At 37.5% G+C, this 24,897-nt stretch overlaps 2 protein-coding genes across 2 annotated transcripts in view; one reads left to right on the top strand and one right to left on the bottom strand.

Annotated features, from left to right (window-relative positions):
• Nucleotides 1–217: 217 nt before the first annotated feature.
• On the top strand, nt 218–12,768 carry CCNH (cyclin H). The gene is made up of 9 exons (XM_021546210.3): nt 218–360; nt 452–574; nt 1,740–1,813; nt 2,048–2,258; nt 2,579–2,742; nt 4,477–4,547; nt 8,732–8,843; nt 9,345–9,405; nt 11,097–12,768. The coding sequence occupies exons 1-9, from the start codon at nt 244–246 to the stop codon at nt 11,139–11,141; spliced, it is 978 nt and encodes a 325-aa protein (XP_021401885.1). The 5' UTR covers nt 218–243; the 3' UTR covers nt 11,142–12,768.
• Nucleotides 12,577–24,897, bottom strand: part of RASA1 (RAS p21 protein activator 1) — a 52,600-nt gene continuing 40,279 nt past the window's right edge. The window contains exons 16-25 of the mRNA XM_021546209.3: nt 23,080–23,252; nt 22,738–22,897; nt 22,411–22,553; nt 21,559–21,674; nt 20,355–20,441; nt 17,964–18,031; nt 16,253–16,341; nt 15,396–15,473; nt 14,092–14,226; nt 12,577–13,440 (exon numbers count right to left, since the gene is read on the bottom strand). Coding sequence (XP_021401884.1) covers nt 13,357–13,440; nt 14,092–14,226; nt 15,396–15,473; nt 16,253–16,341; nt 17,964–18,031; nt 20,355–20,441; nt 21,559–21,674; nt 22,411–22,553; nt 22,738–22,897; nt 23,080–23,252 — 1,133 coding nt within the window. The 3' untranslated portion in view covers nt 12,577–13,356. The remainder of the gene's footprint in view (nt 13,441–14,091; nt 14,227–15,395; nt 15,474–16,252; nt 16,342–17,963; nt 18,032–20,354; nt 20,442–21,558; nt 21,675–22,410; nt 22,554–22,737; nt 22,898–23,079; nt 23,253–24,897) is intronic.

Genomic DNA, 24,897 nt, shown 5'->3' with positions numbered 1-24,897 from the left:
GGCTGCACAAGTGCAATGTAAATTTGCAAGTATACATTAATAAAACCGAAAAGGAAACACAAGCATGCAAAAGTTTACAACATACTGTTTTGCCACGGCCCTTCATTAAAAATTAAAAGTTTGTAAAAGGAAACGGAAACATCCCTCTTCCACGAGGAAGTGTTCTACGCCCGCCCCGCCGCGCCCCACACGCTACGACGGATCCCGGCGTGCCGCGCGCGGGTTCGGCCATGTTGTGGGGCCATGTTCCACAGCAGCACGCAGCGCCGGCACTGGCTCTTTCATAGCGAGGAGGAACTGGCGCGGCGCCGCGCTGAGGGGAACCGCCGGGCCCGAGCCAGGGCGGTGGCCAGCGGAAAGGTGCGCAGGGGCTCGGAGGTTGCGGGCGCGGGGCGGAGCGGAGCGGGGAGGCAGGGGCGGCGAACTCAGGCGCGGCTTTGCTTCTCCCAAGGTGCCGGAGGGTGACCCAGTGCTGCTGGAGCCACACGAGGAGCTGGCGCTATGCAAGTACTACGAAAAGAGGCTGCTGGACTTCTGTGCCGCATTCAAGCCCTCGATGCCGCGGTCCGTTGTGGTAAGCGAGGCGAGGAGGAGCCGTAGCCTCGGCCTTCCTTATTCCTTCGCTTGCTGCCTTCTTGGCTTGTTCTTGAGAGCGCGGATATCTTTAAATCTCTTCATCTCTCTTCTCTCCTTCTAGCATTACAGTCTGTGGCAGCTTGTTGTCTTGTTTTCTGACACGTAGAGCCATTTCAAAACCTGATACTTTTCAACGTGATCTTTTGCTTGTGGCTCTTAAACTTGCTTGGGTGACTGAATTGTTTTGCTTCCCCTTAGCAAAGAGTAGAAACAAAATAGTTGTAGATGATTGGTGCTAATGTTTGATGATACAATGAAACAATCTCCCAGTCGCTGAAGGAGACGGTCCCAAATTTGGGCTGTCATTCAGATGTTTCTCTAGCATTAGTGCTTCTCTGACCACAAAATAAGCTGGATCGTGTACTGGGAAAACATTACCCTACAAAGGAAAAACATTACCTTGAACTTAGATGTCTTGAATGCAGAAGACCGTATTTCAGAAGGGAGAAGTGGGGACATAGAGCTGAACAGAGTGAAATTGTGCCTCACTCATTAAGACATTAAGATGTATGATTTACATTGTCCTACATTAGTCCTCACTTTTCCAAGCATGTGTGTTGAGTACTGTGCTTGAGGGTGTCTTTGAAAGGTAACAGTCACTGTCATGGCATGTGAAGCCAGATTGATGTTTGAGAACTAGCTCCTGCAGAGTCTAATTTTGGAAAGCATCGACTTTCATGCTGATAAACATGCTGCAAAATTTACTGATGTAAAAAATCAAATTGTTTCAATTGCTTGCAACTTTGAGGATGATTTTTTTCAGCCTTTGATTTTTAAATTTCATTTTAATACCAGGTTATTTTCATAAAGGGACTCTTGGCTTTTTAGGCATTGTCTTCTAAAACATGTCTAAAAACAAGGAAAATTGTTTTGTATTACAGTTGTAGTATAAGGTTCTTGCAGGCAAAAAAGACTTTGAAGTACTTCATTCCTGTGTGTGTGAAATACTTAATTTCTGGCTGTATGTGTCTTAGTGCCTCAGTGTATCCTGTGTGCCTGTAGCATATATCCAAACTTGCCCGTTTTGGGAGGGGAGTTTCTTTTTATTTTATTTTTTTTTTCTTCATCCATTTTTTTTTACCTCCCTATTTTTTTCTATTTAGGGTACAGCTTGCATGTATTTTAAACGTTTTTACCTCAATAACTCAGTGATGGAGCATCATCCTCGGATAATAATGTGAGTTATCAATACTTCTTTATATTTGTAAAGACGTAAAAAAAAAAAAACTAAGAAAGAAAATCTGAGAACTTAAATAGGAGTAAAGACAAAATATGGTCAGTTTCACTATCTTTTTGCTGTATTCAGAACATATTTAAAAATACACATTTTCTGATCAGAACTTTCAGTAGGAGAATGGATGCTGCATATGTCAATTATTTGCTTTTTTGGGTTTTTTTTTCCCTCCTCAAGGCTAACATGCACATTTTTGGCCTGTAAAGTAGATGAATTTAATGTATCTAGTGCACAGTTTGTTGGTAACCTTCGAGAAAGTCCTCCTGGACAGGAAAAGGCTCTTGAACAAATACTAGAATATGAACTGCTACTTATTCAGCAACTGAACTTCCATCTGATCATCCACAACCCATACAGACCATTTGAGGGATTTCTAATTGATATTAAGGTAATACTCTCCGATATGCTATATGCTTTGTATAGTAAAGTGATACAAGTCTGTCATGCATTGACTTAAAAAACTTAATTTCCTTTTGTGCCTGTGATTTAAAAAATCTAATTTTCATAGTGATAGACAAATACCTGAAAGACAGTTGTCTTACTTGTGGTCTTTAAGTTATTTGGGATATTTTTGGAATAAAAACTTCTACTTTTTAGCTAAAAACTTGCTACTTTTTAGCTATATAAAATACTGTTGAATTGTGTATTCTGAACTCATGAAGAAGAATGACAAACAGCTGCCTTTTTTTCTAAATCATTACTTTTTAGACTCGCTATCCAGTGCTGGAAAATCCTGAAGTTTTAAGGAAAACAGCTGATGACTTCCTTAATCGAGTGGCTCTGACAGATGCGTATCTGCTCTTTACTCCCTCACAGATTGCTCTCACTGCCATATTATCTAGTGGCTCAAGAGCAGGAATTAATATGGAAAGGTAGTATTATTTTCTTATATGTGTGGTTTAAACAATCTGTTTGCTTCTTGTATAAAACTGTTTTGCTTAGACATTCTTAATTACTAGAATTTTGTATTTGTTGATTGCTAGCACTCATCTGTTCTTTATGGTTTAGAATGGAAGTGTTACTGTTCATTTTCACAAATAGGTGATGAAAGCAGTTAGTTGCTGTCTGGTTTTTATATTCCTTTAAAAGAAGTTAAAACCCTGACAGCTTTCCCTTAATTAGAACAGCTTAGGGTTTTCAGACTCAGTTTGAGGGTTAGACAGGGAAGAAAGTGGAAATATGGTAGAAATTGAGAGTCAACTGAAATTACACTGAACTGACAGCTAATGGGCATGCTGTAACATGCTGTGTTTGATTGCTGCAACTGTTCAGTTGCCATGGGTATGCACAAGGGCTAAGGTGTTGCTTTAAATCACTCTTTTCTTTCCCTTCTGTGAAACCCATAAGTACATCTTGCATGTCCTTGCCACTGGTGTTTGCAGAGGTACTGTCAAACACTTTGATATCTTTGTTGAAATGTGTAGTTGGTTTAATTCTCTTTTGGACAAAATGTATGCTTTTGTTCAGATGAACAGCTGAGGTGGTTGCTGCAAGAAACTGTACCTGGCATGTTTTAATAACATGCCTGTGAGCATTTTGCATCTGGAGTCTAACACCTGCTCTAAACCCAAAAAGTTCTTCTGATCTTCCATCTGTTCTAAATGTATGTCAAATCTCTGTAGTTCTAAGATAAGGAGCGTTGGGAGTATTCTTTACAGGATTCACTGTCTTCTAAGAATTGTATAAAAACATTCAGGTGCTTACTTCTACTTGAAATTTGATCTCATTTTTAGATCTGTATTCTGTACTGCTTGTGCCAAAATTCAGAAAACCATGCTTGCAAAAAGAATGAAAATAATTTATAGCTAATGTGGAATTCAAGGTGTCTGAACTTTGTTGTCATGTTCAGGAAGAATTCAAGTCTTTGCTACCTGTCTGCACCATACAATTGTATGTACCTTGCCATTTACTGTTTGTGAGTTTTTGCTGCAGACATGAGAGAAGCTGATGATGCAGCTGACGGTCTGTGTATCTGTGATCAGGTGGAGCTGCAAAGGTGGTACAGAACACGTGAAAATTGGAAAACCCATTGCTCTCATGGGGGAAGGGATGGAACTCTTTGGTTGTTGTGGGTGTGAGTGAGGAGGATTGTTCGTGTCTGTTTTATCCAGGCAATGTGCATTTGTGTTCTTAGTAAAGAGAAGTTTCATCTGGTTGGGAAGAGGAAGGAACCCGTAGGCTCAGGCAAGACAGTGTTTAGTAATAGCTTTCAGCTGCCAAAAGAAGCAGGCCTGTCTTGCAAGCTCTGCTGTTGGTTAGTCTGAAAACCACTGTAGTGCTTGCTTGTCTTGTAGGCATACTGTACAATAGTATGATGTGTCATAAAGTCATAAATGTAATTTGACTTAGCTCCATGAGGATTAGAAATACCTAATTTGGCAGTGGCATTTCTACATGACTGGAGGAATATTTTTGTCACCTTCTTACAGTGACAGATTAGCTTTTTTATTACTTTATAGCACTTAAGTAAACAAAGTGTTCTTACTTATCTAATTATAAAGCTCTAGGAGATGTTCATTATAAATAATACACTCTTACTAATCACAGATGATTACCATAAATTATTATGACACTTTAAAAATTTATTTTTCAATGTCTCTTTTTAGCTATTTATCAGAAAGTCTTAAGCTGAAAAAAGACAGATCAACCTTATCCCGATTACTGGATGACATGAAATGTAAGTAAACACTGGAAAAGTATATTAAAGAATATATCAAAACAAGGAAGAACCATCTTTTTCCATATTACAAAAGCTTTAGATAGTTTTGCTTCAGATAGCTCTCTTCACCTTAAGACAGGCATAAGTAAACTGCAGACAGAATGAACTACCCAGCATGTAGATGGAGGAGGAAAAAAGACTGAAACAAAACGAACAAATAAATTAAACAAATGAACATGAACAAAAATAAATAAATGACCAGGCAGAGGAGCTGCGTGATGCTTTCAGAATGTAAGTGCTAGCTAGAGTCAAGGTGCTAGCAGCTGATTCAAAAGTGAGAAAACTATTATATAACAGTATCAGTAGGACAGAACTAAATTGCTTATTATGTCACCATATCTTAAACATTACAGCTTCAGGCAAAGTCTGCATGTAATTACTACCACCAGAAGGTACGTTTTGTAAGCTAAATGACTAATGTGATATGCCAGTTTTACACTGCACATTTGTTTTGCGTCTATGTTTCAGAAGATGCTTAGCTTCACTAGTGTGAGAAATATCTGTGTATATATTTTTCAAATATTAAGAATACTACCATGGTTTAGCTAAGCTAAAAGGGAGTATAGTACACTGATTATTACCTGCTTGTATTTAAATGAAAAGGTTGTGATATGAAATTCCCAGTAAGTAATCAGGTACTGAATGCATTAAGTTAATGCATGCACTTAAAATGGGAGTGATGGCAGTAAAACTAGGCTGGCTGACATGAGCAGTGAATGCACCATACAAGTATCCATGGTCTACCAATTCAATTTACCTTTAATTTATAATATTTAAGATGTCCTTTACTTTCTGGTCTCCTAACAAATCAAGTCTTCAGACTTCCATTGCTGAGGTAGAAGGGAATGCTGGGATCACTTACTCTTCACTTCAGTTGTTGTGGATGCTAGCTTTAGCCCAGAGGCAACTCTTCCATAAACATAAGACGGTTGGAAGGAAATTTTTCAAACAATTTGTAAATTACTTCTACAGAGTACTGGTGATAGAGAAAAAGACTCATAAATTTAATTTGCACTATTAGAAAGACTGGAACTGGATTTTTTTTAGGACAGCAAGTACAAGGTTGATTGCAAAAAATACCTGTGTATTTTGAAGCTTGTTAGCAGAGTAATGTAAACCCTGCCTTAAGGAAATCCAAAGTCAGTGATCCTGGAGACTTGTTTCAGTGTAGTTATAATAAGGAAAGGAAGGATGAACTGTTGGTTGAAGCCTGATTATGACATAAGCAATAATCAGCCACACGGGAGACTGGATAAGCTTATGTGAGTATCAAGTGTGGTGGTTGACCCCAGCTTGATGCCAAGTGACCACCAAAGTTGCCAAGTGACCACCAAAGTCACCCTGTCACTGATCTCTTGTCATGGTTTGACACTGGTATGTTAGTGCTTTTATGAAAATGCAACCCCCCAAATGATTGCTGTGAGATACGATTAGGAACATAGTAGAGTAGGCTCAAGCTTAATAACAAAGGAAAAACTTCATTAAATTACTACTACTGTAAAAGGAAAAAAAAAGAAGAAAAAAAACCACACATTAAATTTAAAATGAAAACTTTCTAAAACATTCTTCTTCCTCCCCCCACAATTCTAACAAACTACAGTGAGACACAACTTGGACTTCTAATCAGGTCTTTCCTTTTCAGATAATCAGTATTCAGTTTATCGAGGGAGAGAGAAGTCTTTCTTGTGTCACAGACTCTCTAAGATACACAGCTGTTACTCCTTGTGTTTCTGTGTTAAATATGGCACTGCCCGGAGAAAATTTGTTATGGTGACACTCTCCTTTCCATGCACAATGTTCTCACTATAGTGCATGGACAGGGTGCTTTTAGGATTTTTTTTCAAGGATGCTTTCCTAAGAGGAAAAAAAGAAAACAACAGTTCAGTTTTTCATTTTTGGGACCGCAGTCCCCCCCACTTCCCCCTGGGACCGAGGGTCTAAGAACAGAGATCTTCTTCTTTTTCTTATTTTTTGAAGATGGGAGTATTACCACAAGTCTCTTTTAACTTTTTTCTGTTCACTCTACTCTTGTCTTATCTGTTAAGGCAGATCTCATGGCTCACTGTGTATCTTCTTAAAATACAGTTTTTCTTTTAGAGGAGAAACTGTTTCAGTCTATGTTTAACAAGAAATAGTTCAGCTGAAAGCTACGTTATAATTTTTTCTCCTAACTTTCTTTTCTCAACATTTCAGGTTTTAGGCTGTCTTTTTTTTTCCTCTTTCAAACTGAGGAGGAGTTATATTTCATAAAGCTTTCATTTTTCAAGAGACTTAAAAGTCTCAAATTCTCTAGACACCAGACTCTACCTAAACCTCCAACTCCCACACTAAAGACCTTACCCCCCTTTCCTCCTCTATGAGAGTACTACCAGCACTGTCACTATCTTTTTCTCTCTCTCTCCAGAGAGACTCTAAAGAGAAAACACAAACATCCCAAATTTTCTCCACCCTTGCATCTGCAGGGAGCCGGAGCTAGTCCTAGTCTACTTACTCTTCAGCCTACTTTAACTTCCCCTCCCCCACCCAGCCACGGGCTGGGCAGGGGAGAATCTATACTCTCTAATAAATAAAACTAAAAAGAACTAGTTCTCGTGAAAGAGAACTTCTATGTTCTCAGAAATGTATGTAGCCTTTAATTAACCAGCCTAAGTGCCAATGTCTAACTACTGATTAGTTTAACGCTCTTCCTTCTGAAAAAAAAAAATTCTGTGTCAAACCACAACACCTCCCTAGCTGGGCAAGGGAGAGAAAAGAAAATCACAAGTTCATGGGCTAAGGTGAGAGCAGGGAGACGTCACTCACCAGTCACTGTCATGGGCAAAACAGACAAAACTGGGGGCAATTAAATGATCACCAAGCAAATCAGAGTAGGGTAATGAGAAGTGAAAACCAAATCTTAAAAAGTCCTTTGCCCCATCCCTCCCTTCTTCCTGGATTCAGTTTCACTCTTGAATTCTCTCCCTCCAGTGCAGGGGGTCTGTAGTCAGCTTACCGTATGTTTCTGTTGCTCCTTCCTCCTCACATTCTTCCCTTGCTGCAGTGTACAGTCCCTCCCACAGAGACAATCTACAAATTTTTACAACATGAGTCCTCATGCTACAGTTCTTCATTAACTGCTCTAATGTGGGTCCATTACATGGGATGCAGCCCTTCAGGAATAGGCTGCTTCAGTGCCGGTCTCTGATGGGGTCACAAATCTTGTTAGCGTAGGTTTCTCTTCTGTACATGATATGGTACATAGCATGGTATTCCCAAGGGGTCACAGCCTCCTTTGGGCACACCTATCTGCTCCAAAGTCACCTCCTGTACAGGCTGCAGGTGCATCTGCATACTTCATACTCCTGTTGTCTTCCATGTAGGGGCACAGCTGCTTCCCCATGGTGTGCACCAGGAGCTGCAGGGGAATCTGTTCAAGTGCCTGGAGCACTTCCTTCTTAATGTTTCTCCCTGACCCTGGTAGATTCAGGGTGTAGATGTCCTCATATATTCTCATCCTTCTTTCCAGCAGCCATTAGTGTTGCACCGGCATTGGGATTTTGTCCTTTAAATTTGTTATCACAGATGTACATCGACTGTCACTTAATACATTTGGCCTTGTGACGTTCCCCCCCTCACACAGCCCCCTGATTTATCAGGCTAGCCCAGAGATCCAAGGCTTTGAGGGGAGGAATACCAGGAGATGGCAAAGATTCCCAAAAGAGGCTCTTACCCTGAGATATGTTGGTGCAGCTCTCTTTATTCTGTGATGTCCCAGGGGAGAGCGGGGCAAAAGAGAACGAACAGGAAATGTCAGGGGTCTATATAGACTTTGGACAGGGTGGGCTTCTCTGGCTCTCCACCAACCCCGTTGGGGCAGGAAGGAGGGGTCCAGGGTTATCTTGATCAGAGTCACAGGGTCCTGGGGAACGGGGTACAGAGTGCCCATGAGCTCACTGTAACAGCCTTGGCCAGTGGAGGATACATCTTGAAGCCATCTGGCATTGCCTCTGTTGTGCATGGGGGAAGCCCCCAGCAGCATCTCACAGAAGCCACCCCTATAGGCCCCCCAGTACCCCCACTACCAACATCTTGCCATGCAGACCCAACACAAGGACAGAGCAGAAATTATCTGTGTGCTTACAGCTGTGTTGTTCCTATTTTAGGCATGAAAAATCTCATAAAAAAATATGAACTGCCAAGGCCTGAAGAGGTTGCTGCTCTAAAACAGAAGTTAGAGAAGTGTCACAGCTTGGACCTGTCATTTAATACAAACCTGTAGGTATATCTTGCATGTGGTAAACTTTGGCCTTTTTATTGGCATAGGAACATTAATATTTTTTTACCTGTGTGAGTGATGGAAAATGAAAAGCCTTAAATGTTCACACAGTGTTTGCCTGCTTGCTATATGTACAGGAAGCTGAGATCAAAGACTCAAAGTAGTGCTCTCACTAATATATAAACAGGTTCTTTTGTGCTGATCTGCAAGGCAAGTTGATTAGTTTGTAAAACTGGAATAGGTGGATTCTAAGGTGTGACCACTTGATGTTGTATGTGATGAGAACTTGAAAATCAGGTGATTAAAACAAGAATGTTGTAAAGGCTTAATGTTTTCTTAAGAACTATGTGGATGGCATAGGGAACTTCCAGCAAGCTGCATGCTGAGGCTTTGATAGTTTTTTTATGGAATAGGTATGTCCATAATGTAATCTTGGGGTCAAATAAAGAGAGTCTTAAGTTATAAAAATACCTAAGCATTTCATTTTTCTTCTGGATTAGGAAGAAGAGGAAAGGCTATGAAGATGATGAATATGTCACAAAGAAATGTAAAATGGATGAGGTTAGTAAACCCATTGTACAAATTTTTCCTGTTTTTTTTCACTCTTAATGCCAAGACAAAAGTGACACAGCTACCAAGATAAATTTATGCATCTGTAATATAAGTTTACTTGTTGCTCACAAGTAAAACTGACTGAACCTTTTTCAACTTTTTTTTTTTTCACTTTAAATGAGCCAGATTTTATACCTGACTGCACTTGGAAATGCGGTCAAGGGTGTTCTTGAACACTCCTGTATTTGTGGAAAGGGGAATGAACACGCAGACCATGCTCCTGTTGTTTCTTGTGCTTTGAAAGTTTTTATTTACTTTATTTGGTTTCTTGCTCAAAGTGGTGTAGAGTGTTGAACTAAATTTATGTCAGACAATTTGATAACAAGGCTGCGTGAATTACAGATGGGTTGCTAATACTTTGCGTTTTAAGACCAAGTATAAATAAGGTGGAGATAATACTGTTTGTATTTGTTGAGTCACCCTCATCAGTTTAAGGCTGTCCTTCACATCTGAGATGAACACCTTCCAGAGCTTTTGTCTGGACAATAGAAAGGAAATTGGAGATCCAGAGTCCATGCTGGCAGAGGTGTAGAACCTTTTAACTGGACTAATTTTGATACTAAATAGTCTAAGACACACTAAGTGTGGCATTTAGAAGAATATGCTAACATCTAAAGAGGGTCACCTATCAAAATCTGAAGATAAAAGACAAGATTTGTGTCTTGTTGTTAGAGATTATCATAGCAGGTTGATGCTATATTAGATTATAAAACATTATTTCAACAAGATTATAAAATAGGTATTGGAAGTATAGTTAACAAAATGGGACCTTGAACTTTTTATAATTTTATTGCTGAAAAAACTTTTAATAAAGTTTTCATTCCAAATGCGTCTTCAAAAGTATACTAAAACTGGCAACTCCATAAAACAGGCACTTGGAAAACTTTTCACTTTATGACAGAATGTCTTAGAACTAACACGTCCACGTGAGCTTTGGAGGTTTCACTTGTTCCCTGTCCCAGTTTAATTTGTACTAGTTATTCTGCAATGGTCTGAGGCAGCTTTGATTTTGGAGCTTCTTTTTAATTAATATCTGTAATTATTTTCCAAAGTAGTAACCTGATAGGATATTCACATAGCCTTCAGCACTTCATGACTGACTTTTGTGCAGTTCCAAAGGTCATGAAACTCATGATTTTTCATTGCTAATATATCTGAATTGGGTTTCTACTTGTGTAATTTCACTTCTGAGTAATATCCACATGATAGAGCAGATCTTAGCCAGGACATTCAGGAGAAAGTGTGCTTAAGTTTTGAAAGCTTACAGAGTGTGCAAACTGCTCATACCCTATTAATGGTTTTATTAATCCTGTAGTTAGCTGTAGTCTACAAAGCCATGAAAAGCATAAGACATTAGTAGAAGGTGTAGTATGAGCTATTTTGGAAATCTCTACATAGTTATCCAACATAAAGCTCATACTTCTTTATCTCAGGTGCTGAAAGGGGCTACTAACATGACTCTGTGTCCATGACTGTAAGCATAGGTATGGATAACTAGCTTTATAGTTAAAGGCCTGACTTGCCCCAATTTAAAATATTTTTTTAGTCTTCTATTCATGGAATTTCTCTGTAAGTTCTTAAAGCCAGACCATAAGGAGCACATCACCACACAATGTCGCTGTGTTTTTTCCTTCTGTTAGGAAGAGTGGACTGATGATGATCTTGTGGATTCAACATTACATTGAAGGAAGATGAACTCCTACCACTGCAGGAACAACTCTCTGATGTCAGGTGTGACTGTCTGTCACAGGTTCCTTATTCTGTGTCTTAAGGTCTTTGTGCTTTTAGTTCTTACCTTGGCAGTAAAGCTTTCTACTTTCCTAAAATAATAAGTTGTGGTTTCATTAAACCCTCATCCATTAGAAGTCCAACACTAGCAAGATTTGTTTCAAGAAATCTGGCCCTTGTTTTTGGTTCAGAAACAGTTTGATGTGGCTGCAGTGTAGTGCTATGAGCACCAGCTGATTTATTCCCTTTTCATACATGCAGTTAGAGCTTTACAAGTACACACACACCTACATGCACCTTTGGGTATTGCCTAGTTTCAGTATCTTTGCTGAATTTTGTGTGCAACAGCTAAATTAGGTAGGCAGCTCTGTCTTCCAGTTTGTATTTTTACCATGTATTGCCTGTACCAAAACAACCAAATCCACAAAATAATTCCTTTTACATGCTCTTAAGGATCTAAGTAGGAGACACTGAAAGGTTAATTACTTAATCTCTGAGATGCAGTTTAATATAGACTTGACATGGTTATGGGACAATCTAAGAAAAGACTTCTCTTGTAACAAGGTGTTGCAAACACATATATTGTCACTATGAAGGAGCATGACGTGTCTGCCCAGTGCCATACATGTGAGCTTTCACCTTCAAAAAGCTGTTCCAGCTGGAGACCAGGGCAACACAGCAAGAGCCACTTAATATTACAGCAAAGGTGCAAAAGCAAAGTCTCTGATTTTATGTGACACTGATTTGGCAGTTCTGATAGACAGGAAAAACTCTCTAGGTGTTGTAAAGGTTTACAACAGTGTTTGTATGATAAAATTATTTAAGTGGTTATCTCATTAATCCTGTCAGTGTATCCTTTTATTCCCTATTATATCACTGCCTAGAACATAACACACAGTGATGATTAAATACCCTTCAAATCAACAGCACATTTTACTTCTCATTTTTTTTAACAGTTTATGGCAGTGCAGTGGGCATGAACACTGTCTACTAGACAGGGTTGGTCCAGGCCTCATCCAATGTCACCTTCAAAACTTCCTGGGATTGGGGCATCTCTGGTTCTCTGCCAGTGCCCCACCCCACTCATAGGGAAGAATTTCTTTTTATTAAATCTCAACCTGTGTAAGGAACTTTAACATCTGTTTTCTCACACAGAGATGTACAAATTAAGGTATAGGGACAAGGTAATGCTGTCTGGGGACTCATGCTCAAGAAGACACATTGTAAACACTGCAAAGTATGCCACCAGTTCAGACACTAAAAAATTTCCAGAGCAGCCACTCAGCCAGTTTCCACAGAGTTATAAATATGCAGCTTGATTTATTTTAAAAACTTTTCATTTATAAAAATATTTATGCTATACTTCCAGTACAAAAAAGACCAAACAATACCTATTTTATAAAATGGTTTAATGAATGCATGCATGTCTGATATAATGATCAATAAATTTACTGATTTTAAATTATTTACTGTTGTAAACATTTTACAAAAGCATTGTGATTTATCTGGATATACAGTTCTTGATGGAAGAACTATTCAGACTGAATCAGTGGCACATCAAAAAAATAAAGCTGACAAGACCCATTCTCCATATTCTCTTTCAACATTATTCCAGCATGGTATAAAACGTGTACAGTAAAGGTTGTTCCTACTATAACATCAAATTCTGGAAACTGTAAATATAAAAGTGGTTGAAACAGTCAAAAGTCATAATTATTGTAACTAGTCAGAAATTACAGTAAGAAATGTTATCCAGTTAGTTAGAGGTGGCTGTCAGAACAACACTTTTCATCTCATGACAGTTGATAATTCTTTTGCAATCAGACAGCAAAAACTTTGGCAATCAGAGATGCTGAAAATTTCCAAGTCCTAGACACAGTCACAGCATTTTCTCTTCCGAAGGTGAACTGTACACCAAGGCTCAGAGGTTGTGAAATTTCATTGTTTCCAAGTGGAAAAAAAAAAGTGCAAATGTCCTGCACAGATAGCTTAACAAAAGCTGCTGGTGCAATCATTCACCAACAGGATCTTTGTTTTCTTTTTGCATAGTTCACACATCACTGGGAATGTGACAGGGTGTGCTATTTTTGGCAAGAGCAAGAAAGAAGTGATACTGGTGAGAGTTGCCATGTTGGGCATGCTGGATTCATGCAGAATTCAGGTAGAGAGCTGCTACCTGATGTTGTTAGATACCGAATACTGATTTTGTTTTTGTTGTAGCAGTTCAGTAATGGCCAAAAGCTTCTTAAGAACGTGCTGTAAAAGAGAGTGAATCAGTAAAAATACATATTAGCTACTGGAGACAGAAAAGGCTTTCTTGAGCAGCATTTTCAGCATCAGCCTATCAGACCTGCAACTTGAAGTTTAAATATATTACTAAAAAGAGAAAATTTCTGATTTCCTAGCCAATAAGGGTAATCTTAAAACGATGGTATGGACTTTGCCTATCCTCCCATGGATCTTCTTGGTTCTTTGTGATAACAGGAAGGCAGAGGAAGTGTTCACCTAACACACTGTTAAAATTTGCTAGCAGAGTTTTCCAAGCATACAAGTGTACTGGCAAACCAGTAAGCAGAAACGAGATACTAATAAAAAGCTAAAGAAAGTGAATTTTGTTCTCAACTGAATAAAAATCCAGACCTGAAAACTAAGGCTCAGAGAGTCTGTCAGGAGACAGTAATTTACTGGGTTTAAGGCTTCCTCTAGAAACTTAAAAAGCACCCAAATCTAGTTGGTTTTGTTGCATGGGGGAACAAAACTATGGATTAAGTATTTCCTTCACAGCTAATAACCCCCTAGTGAAATACAGTGTCAGTCATACTGCTACAGAAATACCACAAAAGAATCCCAGTATTGAGGAGTAATTCAGGACACAGCACCCTCTACCTGTGATTTCTGTTAACTCACCTGCATCACTCCTCGCTCGTTGCTGAGTGTCCGGAGCTCATCCGAGTGTGCCACACAGATCTCATGCAAAGCTGCCAGGTCACGGGAGAGGTCAGTTCGAGAGTGCTCTGCCGTCTCTGGAAGCTCAGGAACATTCTCCAATAAAGAAGAAGACAGCAGATTTAGGGTGCCAAGACCAACTTCAATCTTACTAAACTTCCAGTCCACCTTTCTATTATTAATGATCTAATTTTCTCCTCTTCACAGGCAAGTGTTTTGTGAGTATACTGCAATTTGTAGTGCTAGAAGGATTCTTACTACAAGATCTAGTACCTTTCAGCTGACCAGAAACCTATAGCATTTCAAGACTCAAACCCTCTAAATGAAGGGGAAATCCATCCATTAGGAGTTTTTCTTATCTAAATGAAAGAAAATCAACAAATTCAGCAAAATCTGCTGTTACCTATCAAGTAACTCATTAAACTGATGATAAACCAGTAATGCTGCAATTAAAACAGCAGAATAATCCAACAGGTGTTTTCAAACCAACAGTTACCAGAGACCTCATGTAAAATCTATAATTTAAAGAAAACTGATGTAACATAATACGCAGAAGTTGCAATTTAATCAGAAAAGGATGACATCTGGAACCTACTCCAATGCCACACTTTCCAAGTATTCTGAGATGGTTTTTAGGACACTTCTAAAGGATTAATCCAGGATGCCTAGCATGTTTTTTTTGTCTCACTTTTTAAAATGAATTATAGCATTTTAAATGGATATATATAAAACATGATGACCTAACTCCTGGTACAGCAGTCACACATACACAAAATAGTCAAGCTTTATAAGGCCACAGTGACAGCATTTCACTTTCAAACTACAGTATGTAGAATGCACACAGTGAAGCTTTTGCCAGTGCTAACTGAAATTCAACCTAGTATCGCTGAAAGAAAAATTACTTTAAATCTCTGGTCAAAACCATGTGACAAGTTATACATAAAAACTTCTGATTTAAAAACATATTTGTGAAAGGTTTGTATTTTTGCCTTATATTTGTAATCTTATAGCTATAGAACCTATTTCAGCTTCTCACATTTACAGAGGTACTAATTTAATAAAGTCTTAAGAAGATACTTGATGGTTTTAATTCCATATGAGAGACCAGCAATTTTTAAATAAGTATTAAAAAAAAGTACTCAGATAAAAGCATTCAAAATTATGTGGCAGCTGATGCCCTGCTGAGCTACTTAATAAGAAGTGTAAAACATTTTAATTTACAATTTTGCTATGTAACTTCAGCAAATACTTTTTTAACCACTTACCCCAAGCTCATCCAAGAACATGATCATGCGATGTTTGTTGCTCTTGATGAATGGATTTACCCCTTCCATATATGGCTCCTAGTAATTTTTAAAAGTATTCATTAACAAATCAGTGCCAAGATAATTGTCATATCTGAGGTGAACACAGTGCAGTCAGGCAAATGACACTGCAAAATGAATATGTAAATGGGAGTAATATTATCTTTTTTACAAGTGTATTTCTAATGTCTGGTCTGCAGCCAGTCAAAAGACTAAGGAATCTGGTTTTCCTGTATTCAGGAGACAGACAGCCTGTGATTCAGAATTTTTCTTACACATGCATACAAATGCATCAAGGTGAGTGTTTCTAAATATCTGCTTGCAGAGAACAGATACTCTCTGTTCAGAGGTATCATCAGGAACAAATTCCTTCTTTCCTGTTTTGTCATTAACTCTTACATTCCAAGTTCTGTGCTTCAGAGAAACAATCTTCTTACACCAGCCTGAAGTCATGTTAATTATGCTTAAGTCAACAGATGTATTTTTAGCCTGGAAATTGAGACCAGTCACTGCTGGCATTCTCGTAGTGTTTTAATAGAAACTTTTATTGAAAGCTTGGGCTTATTAGTGCAATAAGTACACTTGACTTACCGCTTTCATTATGTCTAGCATTATGATAATATAAACAGGAGAGCTTTGAATGCTCTACCACAGAAAACATCAATCTAACAAGTGATAAATGCAGGGTAAAAGAAAGTCATAGGTTCTGCATGAGAAAATAGCAACAAATTTTTTGCATGCATTGAACAGGACCATATGAAAGGTGTACTGGAAGCACAATTCTCTGTAGGTTGTTCTCTATGTAAAATTATATTCACCTTAGCTCCAAATTCAACCAGATTTGCTAAATTCTGCACAGATTTAGCGACCAGTGTCAGTGTTCTTGCAGCAGTGGGGGAAGGAGAATCTGGCAGGAATGCAAAGTAGAGAGTCAGTGGCCATTACATTTAAATTAACAGCAGTCACATTAAAATAAAGTTTTTTCCCATTAATACTTTATTAATTTTTTAAATATAAAACAACTGCATGTGAAAGAAGTCACTTGGTAAAGTTAAATATATTGCTTTTCTTAATCTGATCATCTTATTTTCTGTAAAAGTAGCACACAGAACAATAAGGCAAAATAAATGTTACTAAGAGTTAGTGAAATGATAACAATTTGCTCAAAACTTGAGGAGTTTTCTTGATAAGAAGATTACTTGTTAAAACCTTTGAAATTAAAAAAAAGAAATGTACATTTTCCTTATCTGCTTATACTCACATAAGTGGGCACTGACAAGTTATTTAAGTTACTGGCAGCAGGAAAACAAAGTGAATGTTACATGCAGTCATAGCCTGCATTTCCATGAAACTTCAGTCTGTAATGACTGTGACTATAAACACATCACATTAACCACTGAAGTCAGTTAGAACTTCCTTTTCCAACAAGTGATGTTGGAAAAGGAAAATTACTTTTCTCTCCAGTTAAGGTAAATGGCCTGGTTGTAAACATTCCACTGACAGGGTTTGAGGGTTATATGGTCTGTAAGTTGCCCTTAGCAGTAGTCAAGAATGGTACCCTACTAGAGGGAGGTAACTCAGCAGGATTGTAATGGTTAAGCTCAAAAGGTATTACTCAAATTTTTAAGTAGTTCTTCACAGCTGAGGTCACTGAGTCACAGTGCAACCCAAGTTAGGAGGTACCTAACTTGCAAACTGCCCAAAGATAATAAAATGCCAAAGAAATAATCACTTGTTCCAGGCCATGTTTCTCAAATGCTTTCTCCAAAGCATGTACAGAAATGATTACTGTGTGAGAGAAAGGAACTTCGTTTGACACAGTTCTTCTCATTTAGTAGTTTAAAGACTGATGATAGAAAAACAAGCCACATTGTCTTAAAAACTGTCTTTGAATAAAGAAAAAAGCTCTTTTGAACCAGATTTTTTTTATTTTTTCCAGTATTTCCTATTTTTCAGCCTTTCTGAAGACCATCCCTCTCTCATCTTTAAGATAGTATATCTAAGATCAACTGCATTTAATGAGTCACAACACCATTCTAATGGCTGGAAGCCATCTAAGCAGGACATTCAAACAAATTGTTCAAAAAAAAATTTCTAGGTGCACAAATGCATTCCAAGCTCTGTAGACACATACCAACTTTATATATCTTGTACATTTCAGAGATACCACTGAATTCAGCTATTAACTCTGGCATTGCACTGTATTGAAAGTGACATCTGAAATTCCTGTAATTACATTTCTCACAGTGCTGAAATATATTAAACAATGCTAGACTTGACTAAAAATTTTATTACTAAATATCACAATGGATGTTTTTTGGACTTTAAAATTATATTGGGGATATCCACAATCAAGCCTTTGAGGGTGAAAAGCATATGACCTAAGAAGAAGTTAGCCGAATGACATAGATAAGTTGACTTGAAATATAGCACTCAAAAAAAACTTCCTATTTTGCTACATTAGATACTACAGTGATTTCATGTCTCCTGCTGCATAAAGTATAGATTTGATCTGAAGCAGATAGTCACCTGAGATGATATTAAACATCCTTGGGTTCAGGATAGCAGGACAAATCAGTCGAAGAAAAACAAAGCCACTGAAATGAAATAAAATTGTATTTTGTTCAAAACCATTAGAAAGTGAAAGTTAAATTGTGTAGTCTTTCAGGAATAAAGTTAGTGTGGGATCTTGTTGGGACAAACACCAAGAAACTAGCCTGTGCTGTGTAAAAATATAAATCAAGATCATCATGCTATGATTCTATCAACTGCAATGAAATCTGAAAGAAGAGGCACATTGATTTCCCAATAAAGGTGAATGGACTGTTGAAAACACATAGGAAGAAATAAATTGCCAAGTAATAACGAAGCCAATCCCAGACCATGCTTGCCTCAAAAAGGAGCCACCCTTGGTCTCTGACCTCCCAAAAATTCTCCACTGTCTGCTACTGCAAGATACCCATCTCACAGCCAGCCGCTTCCCCAAGCCACTATAAGCCGGAGCAAAGATCTGTCTTAGCAGAACACACCCTTAGGTCAGCTTCAGCTGATCCATTATCCTGATGATAGTACACTTCAGTAGAAAAATGAGGGACCATGAAAGAATTGCTGCCATTTTAAAAGCTGGGGAAAGAGAGTGCTCTGTTCTAACTGCATAACTAGGAATTCATTCAACAGGAACCCAGAATAGGCTTCAGCGGCATGAGAAAAATCTATTTTCCTGTTAATAAAGTCATCACTCACATTAACCTCAGCTCCAGCTAACTGCTGTATAATGAACTGACATACCAACTAATTAAATCAATCTAAAACATCTGTAATTTTGTCTTTGGACACCACCAGCAGGCTGGATTTCACCACAGCAATACCAAAGCCTAACTCGTAATGAAAGGAGGAAGGTAATGTTGCCTGTTGTAAAGGACACAGTTAGGGAAATGTCCGTATTTCTTTAAAGTGAAAAATAGTAGTGAGGTTGATGCAACTTCTGTTAAGTCTAAGACATCTAATATGTTCTGTTATAGATGTATCTTATCTCTAAATTCTCACTGGTGAAACTTGTGTTTCACAAGTTATGGGCTGGTAAGAAAACAGTTCTTGGCCAGAGGTTAAGCTAAAATATGTGGTGAGAATTCAAAGCTACAAGTCAGTAATTAATTTTGAAGTCTTGGCACATACATCAGTCACTCTTTTAAAAGTGCCCAAATTTGAAGGCCAACAAGGTACACATCTTGCAGAGACCCTGCTGATAAGGAAGAGCTGATATTCCTTACCTTTGTCAAACTGCCTAAATTAGGAATGAGCAAATATCTATATGGGAGTTTTAAACCAGAGAGAAATGGTAGCACATTATGACTGATACTATATAGAACATACCCAGATACCAAAAACTGTCCATCTGGCTCTGAATATTGAATTATTCTAAAACCAAAAATATTGCAATGGAAGGTAATAAACATCACTGAAGGCTGTGAAACTGCACTCCAAAGAGAAATCTCTAGTATCCACTTGTGAAAATGGAACGCCACAAAAGCAAGTGATAAAATATTTTTAGCATCCCAGTGGAGACCATTGGGAAAATTCTGAAGGTGAACTGTGTATTCACTAAGGAAAGCCACATGGTCCTTTTTGGAGCTGAGGATGAACAGGATTCACAGGATTCATACAGGATTCACTACTGACCTTTACAGCCTTCCAGCAGCTTAGCCCCTCAGAGTAAAAGGAGCTCTCAAGTAGGAGCAGTCTCCATTTGAAGGCAATGCCGCTTCACAGTATGAAACACATAAGGCTTCTGGTGCCAAAATGATAAATACAAGCCAAAGACACAAATACTCTGAAAGATCCCTCCATGGGAGATTAACCTCTGCTAACAATACAACTGCATGGCACCACAAAAAGGAAAGCTGAGGCTCTGATACCCTTAAAATCCCTGCCACGTTTAGAAGAAGTGTCAAGACCACAGCTTTGTCAAAGGATTTTGTTTGACCTGCCCTGGCAATGAACAGAGTTAGAGTTAGTTTTGTATTGTGCTAGTTTAGTAATGCAGATTGGAGTTTTGATAGCTGGTGTGAGTTCAGGAGAACCAAGTTCTGTAACCTCCAGCAGCATTTTCAGAGGAGCTGTAGAATATTTCAACATGATTGGCCTGTAGTTCTGTAAATTCAAAGCTAAAACAAAGTATACTGACCTCTATACTACATCATTTTATTCTGCCAAGGCTCTAAGAACAAGACTAAGAATCCAGAAAGCTCAGTCTTTAACTGGGACATTTTGCTTCATCATCATAAATATCTTAAACACTGCAGTAACCTGTGCAAGTTCATACAGTTTTGTCACTGAAGAAACATAGATAAGGACACTGAAGTATGTTTCCAACAATAGTTGAAAGAAATATTTCCAGAATAAGGTTGACAAGTAACTTACCTAACAACCCTGGTTCTCATGGTAGTATTAGCTGGCCATTTGTTTTGAACAGACTTCTGTAGGCACCCATAAATATACCTCAATGTCCTGCAGAAACAGTAGCCAATTACTCATTCCATTAAATTTACAGAATCAAAAAAGCTGGTCAGACCAACCTCCTACTTGATGCAGAACTATTATCAACTTTATATTAATAGCTGAGACAAATATTTAAATTATAAATTAACTAGATAATATATAATTAAATTGTTAAAGTTAACAAATTTATAAGAATTCTATTTTAAAAGTTGTTTTAAAAAGTGTGCAATTCTTTGATCATTTGGATATGCATTCAATGTTTTATAACTGTTTAAGTAGTATTCCCTTTTTGAAAAAAAAGACCACTTTGATGGTTGATTTTTCTTTTCATTTCTCTCTTAACTAAACAAAAGCTCTTCTTTCCATACATGACACACGTGAAAAAAAGATTAGAAATTAAGCACCACAGCAATAGTTCTCTCCCATTAAAAGAACCTTTGTGGTGTATTTCACAAAATGTTGGTCACTGCATCATAAACTTAAAAGGACAGCAATTTTCAATGCTGACCTTGCCAGCACTAACACAAAAGAAAATTCCATGCTACTGCCATGACTCAAAATTGAGGGTTTCATATACTTTAAAAGACAATGACACTATGAAAGGAAACTCTGTACTATCCACTTTTTATTAGATTTTTCAAATCTGAGGTAAGAAAACAAGTTACTTTATGAATTAAAAGAAGCGGGGAAAAAAATAGCCTCTGCACTTCCCTAGCAGACCAAAACAGGCATAGAATGGTATCACTATTACCACCTACCTGTATTTTTAATATGCTGTTAATAGTTCCATCTTTCTCAGAGAAGAAAGATTGACAAATACATGTCATTGTCTGCTAACTACCACTGTCTTCTACCTTTTTGTAAGAGATTAATTATTTTATTATTATTTTGTCCCTGGTCTCTTGAGTCTAGTAGCTTCTTTTTTAAAAGAAAACCAAATGTGTCAGCCAGAAGCTTTTGTAAAACACTATTAATTGCCAGAAGTGTTATTTTCCCCCATCTATTTTTTCTGTGTCTATACAGTAATACTAAGATAAATCAGTAAGAACATAATTTTAATGTATAATGTTATTCATGGAAACACAAATTTTCAAATATAAATTTGAACAGAAAAGTGCAAACTTACGGGGGCAGTATCTCTGCAGCCATGAATATCTTCTCCACCAGTTCTGAAAGTATACTAAGTAGATGTGCCAAATTAGTGTTTACGTCTTCATTTTTTTCTAACTTCGAGGGATTTAACTAAATAAAACAGAAAAAGAATATGTTTATTCTTGTATCTAGAACTACATATGTATATTGTTTCTGAATATTACATACTGAGTACTGTTTCAAAGCAAATGAAATACTCTGCTGCTATACAAGTCTCTTGCAGAACTCAGTCATGTTTCAGTAACTTGTCAGGGAATGCAAAGCAACAGTTTTAAGTTCTAATATAGATATCTGGCTTTTATCAGCTTGGATATTCACCATTTTTTCATCTGAGTGACTTTTTGTCTCTCTCAATCCAAATTTCTGATGACTCCCATCTTTTCCACAATGAAGTTAAAGTGAAACACAGGAGTTAGGAGGATCATTTAAGAAAGTTTCAGGATCAGTAACAACCATTTAATACGGAATTTTATAATTAAAATGTAAGTTCAAATTCTGACTTCTACAGTATCTTGAGTTCAACAAGAGTTACCTATATTAGGACATTCAGTAAATGCTGCAGAATGCCTGCTAAATAATTAAAAGAAATTTTGATTATAAAACTTAGTGAATGCTACTATGAATAATGTTTGAAGCCAAAATCCAGGAAAAAAAATATATCTTTTAATGAATTAAATTCCTGTATTTCTGATGTAAAAATGTCTAGTTCTAAAAAATTATTAAGTGCCTCTACAACTAATATTTAATGTAAACATAATAGTTAATAACTAATGGATTACTGTGTCAACAAACCAAAAATGTTTAAAAACACAGTTTAAGGTATCACCTCACAGGACTGCTTGCTCTCCATGATCTTTAATATGGAATCTTTCAGCGCATGATGTACAAAACTTGTTGCTGTGGCTTTCATATACTGCTCCATAAGTGTGCTTGCTAAAGTGGTGGCACGGAACAAGGTAGTAGCTTCATCTGAAAAAAGAAATTGGAAAGAGAAAAACTGAAAAAAGGAGACCTCAAAAATAGAGAAAGAATATGGTTACTCTTTGACATAAGCTGCAAATAAAGGAGGAGAAAAAAACAAGACAGCACCGGAACCCTTTCCTTCCTAGCTGTCCAGAATTCCAGTAAACTTTTGTGGGATTTAGTGCAGTACCTTCCATGCTTATCTCCCTGTCATTTAGCGTTCGTAACAACAAGGACTCGAGCTTTTCATGAAGAAAAATCTTCAGTAAAATGCCAGCCAACAGTGTTCTATCCTGTCCACAAACATTTGATAAGGCATAGACTACATGAAGTTCTTTCTGGAGTATAAGCTGAAAGAAAAACATATAACAGCTTTGGAAAAATATTATATTACATATCTATTTATATATATACAGCTGTCACTTAAAAATATTATTTGATTACATCAACCAGTATTACTGAGATCCCTCTCAACCAATGAAAAGTATTAGTTTTGACAGCTAAACCATGGATGGTAAACATCAATTCATACCTCTTTAAACTCATTGTACTCTTCTTCTGGCATGATCTTCTCCATGGAATATCGCGCTCGAACACGCAAAGATCCTGGCTCAATACCCTTTAATGGTACATAGGAACTGAGTTGAAACCACTCATCTGTTGCATGTCCTTTTTGTAATCGGCTTAATTGGCAACGCATGAACACTTAAAGGAGAAAAAGCATTGTTCAGGTACGTTATCTCCACCATAACATTGATACTATTAAATAAAAAAATAGGGTTTTTTTCAGCACTTCATCTTATTTTGGGAAAAAAATACCAGCAAGACTAAACAAAAAGTTTTTTTATCAATATATGAACAGATTCATTTTCTCTTCGATGGCTTAACAGTGTCCTGTAAACTGAAGAAGAAATATATGGCAATCTGTAAATAATGTCTATATATAAATTCAAAAATGCCACACGAATATGGACATGGCTTTCCTTGTAACGTGCAAATCCAGACAGCAATCAGAAACTAAAATACAGGTTAAATCTTTAGAGTTCACTACTCCTTTTCCAGCCTTGCATTGACACCACCATCAGGGTCTGCTCCTATTTATTATTAAGAGTGCTCCTCCAGTATTCCCAAACACTGACATATGTATTACTTTTATAATAACTCCAGTCTAAGTAACAGTTTATGCATATTAGGTTCAATAGTGTTCCCAAGCACTTGCTGACTAGATAATGAAAGTCAGCACAAGAATAGCCAAATCATTAACCAGGATGTTGGTACACTGAAATTGCCAAGCAATGACCTGCACTGCAGCTGACGGCTGGTGCAGCAGCTGGTTAGCCAGCTAGGGAAGCTGGGAGGGAACACAGGCTCATCCTGAGCAGGAACGTGCTCCTAAGTGGAGGGGTTTTTTCCACAAAGAAAGGCCCAGGCACTTTCAGAGGCAACATTGTGCCTGTGAAACACCCACCATGCTCCAAAAGGAGTCTGCAATTAGTTTTACATTTAGTCTGTACATCTCAGTCAAACACCCTCTCTTTCCATGACAAAGATACTTGCTTTTACTTTCCTCACATGAAAAAACAAAAAAACACCAAACAAACAAACAAAAAAACCCCACCATAAAACCAAGAGCTTTTTTTTTTTTTTTTTTTTACATTTCTGCAAAGCCAACACACCAATCTGCCTTGCAGAAATTGTCAACACCTCCAGCAGATTTCTCATTGCCCCAGTGTTGCAATACATAGCAGGATATTTAATACTGGAACAGAAGAAGATCATATTTACAATGCCTCATTCAGGACAATCCTGCTGCCTCCTTCATATTCTTTGGAGCTGATGAACTAATAAAAGTTAATGCATTTATATCAGTCAAATAGCATGAAAAACAATATATCAGCACCTGCTACTTATCACCAGTGTGGAATGTCATTAAACTACGTAATAAATTTGCTTTCTTAGAATACTTCTCCCTGGCATCCAAGCTCAGTATCCACAACTAAACAATGTGCTTTTCTTCTTATTTGCTTGCACATATAAAGCAGATGTACCACAGTGAGAGGAATGGTGAATGAACTACAGGATCTAGAATAAATTGATGATTCAGTTTTTCCCTGTGGTTATTGTAGCACTTCATAGCTATAATATAAATAATATGACTTGACCTTGATTTAAAAAAAATCATACCAAATAACTGTACAAGGACTGCAGAAGAGTTATCATAATTTATATTAAATTACTTTAGGAGGACTTTTTTCCTGTTTATAATGTTACATTGAATTGGTAGGCTCCTTTCAGTAACAGACTGCTACTCAACATTAATTAATTTGAAATTACCACAATAGCGCAAAAT

Source organism: Lonchura striata, chromosome Z, assembly GCF_046129695.1.
Source record: "Lonchura striata isolate bLonStr1 chromosome Z, bLonStr1.mat, whole genome shotgun sequence".
In the NCBI taxonomy this organism is placed as follows: domain Eukaryota; kingdom Metazoa; phylum Chordata; class Aves; order Passeriformes; family Estrildidae; genus Lonchura; species Lonchura striata.
Note: the sequence above shows the minus strand (reverse complement) of the source record. Positions and strands in the feature narration are given on the sequence as shown.

Coding starts and splice junctions, on each gene's coding strand:
- CCNH (XM_021546210.3), top strand. CDS start 244: ATGTTCCACAGCAGCACGCAGCGCCGGCACTGGCTCTTTCATAGCGAG. Junction 575..1,739: donor CGATGCCGCGGTCCGTTGTG/GTAAGCGAGGCG, acceptor TTTTCTATTTAG/GGTACAGCTTGCATGTATTT. Junction 8,844..9,344: donor CTGTCATTTAATACAAACCT/GTAGGTATATCT, acceptor CTTCTGGATTAG/GAAGAAGAGGAAAGGCTATG.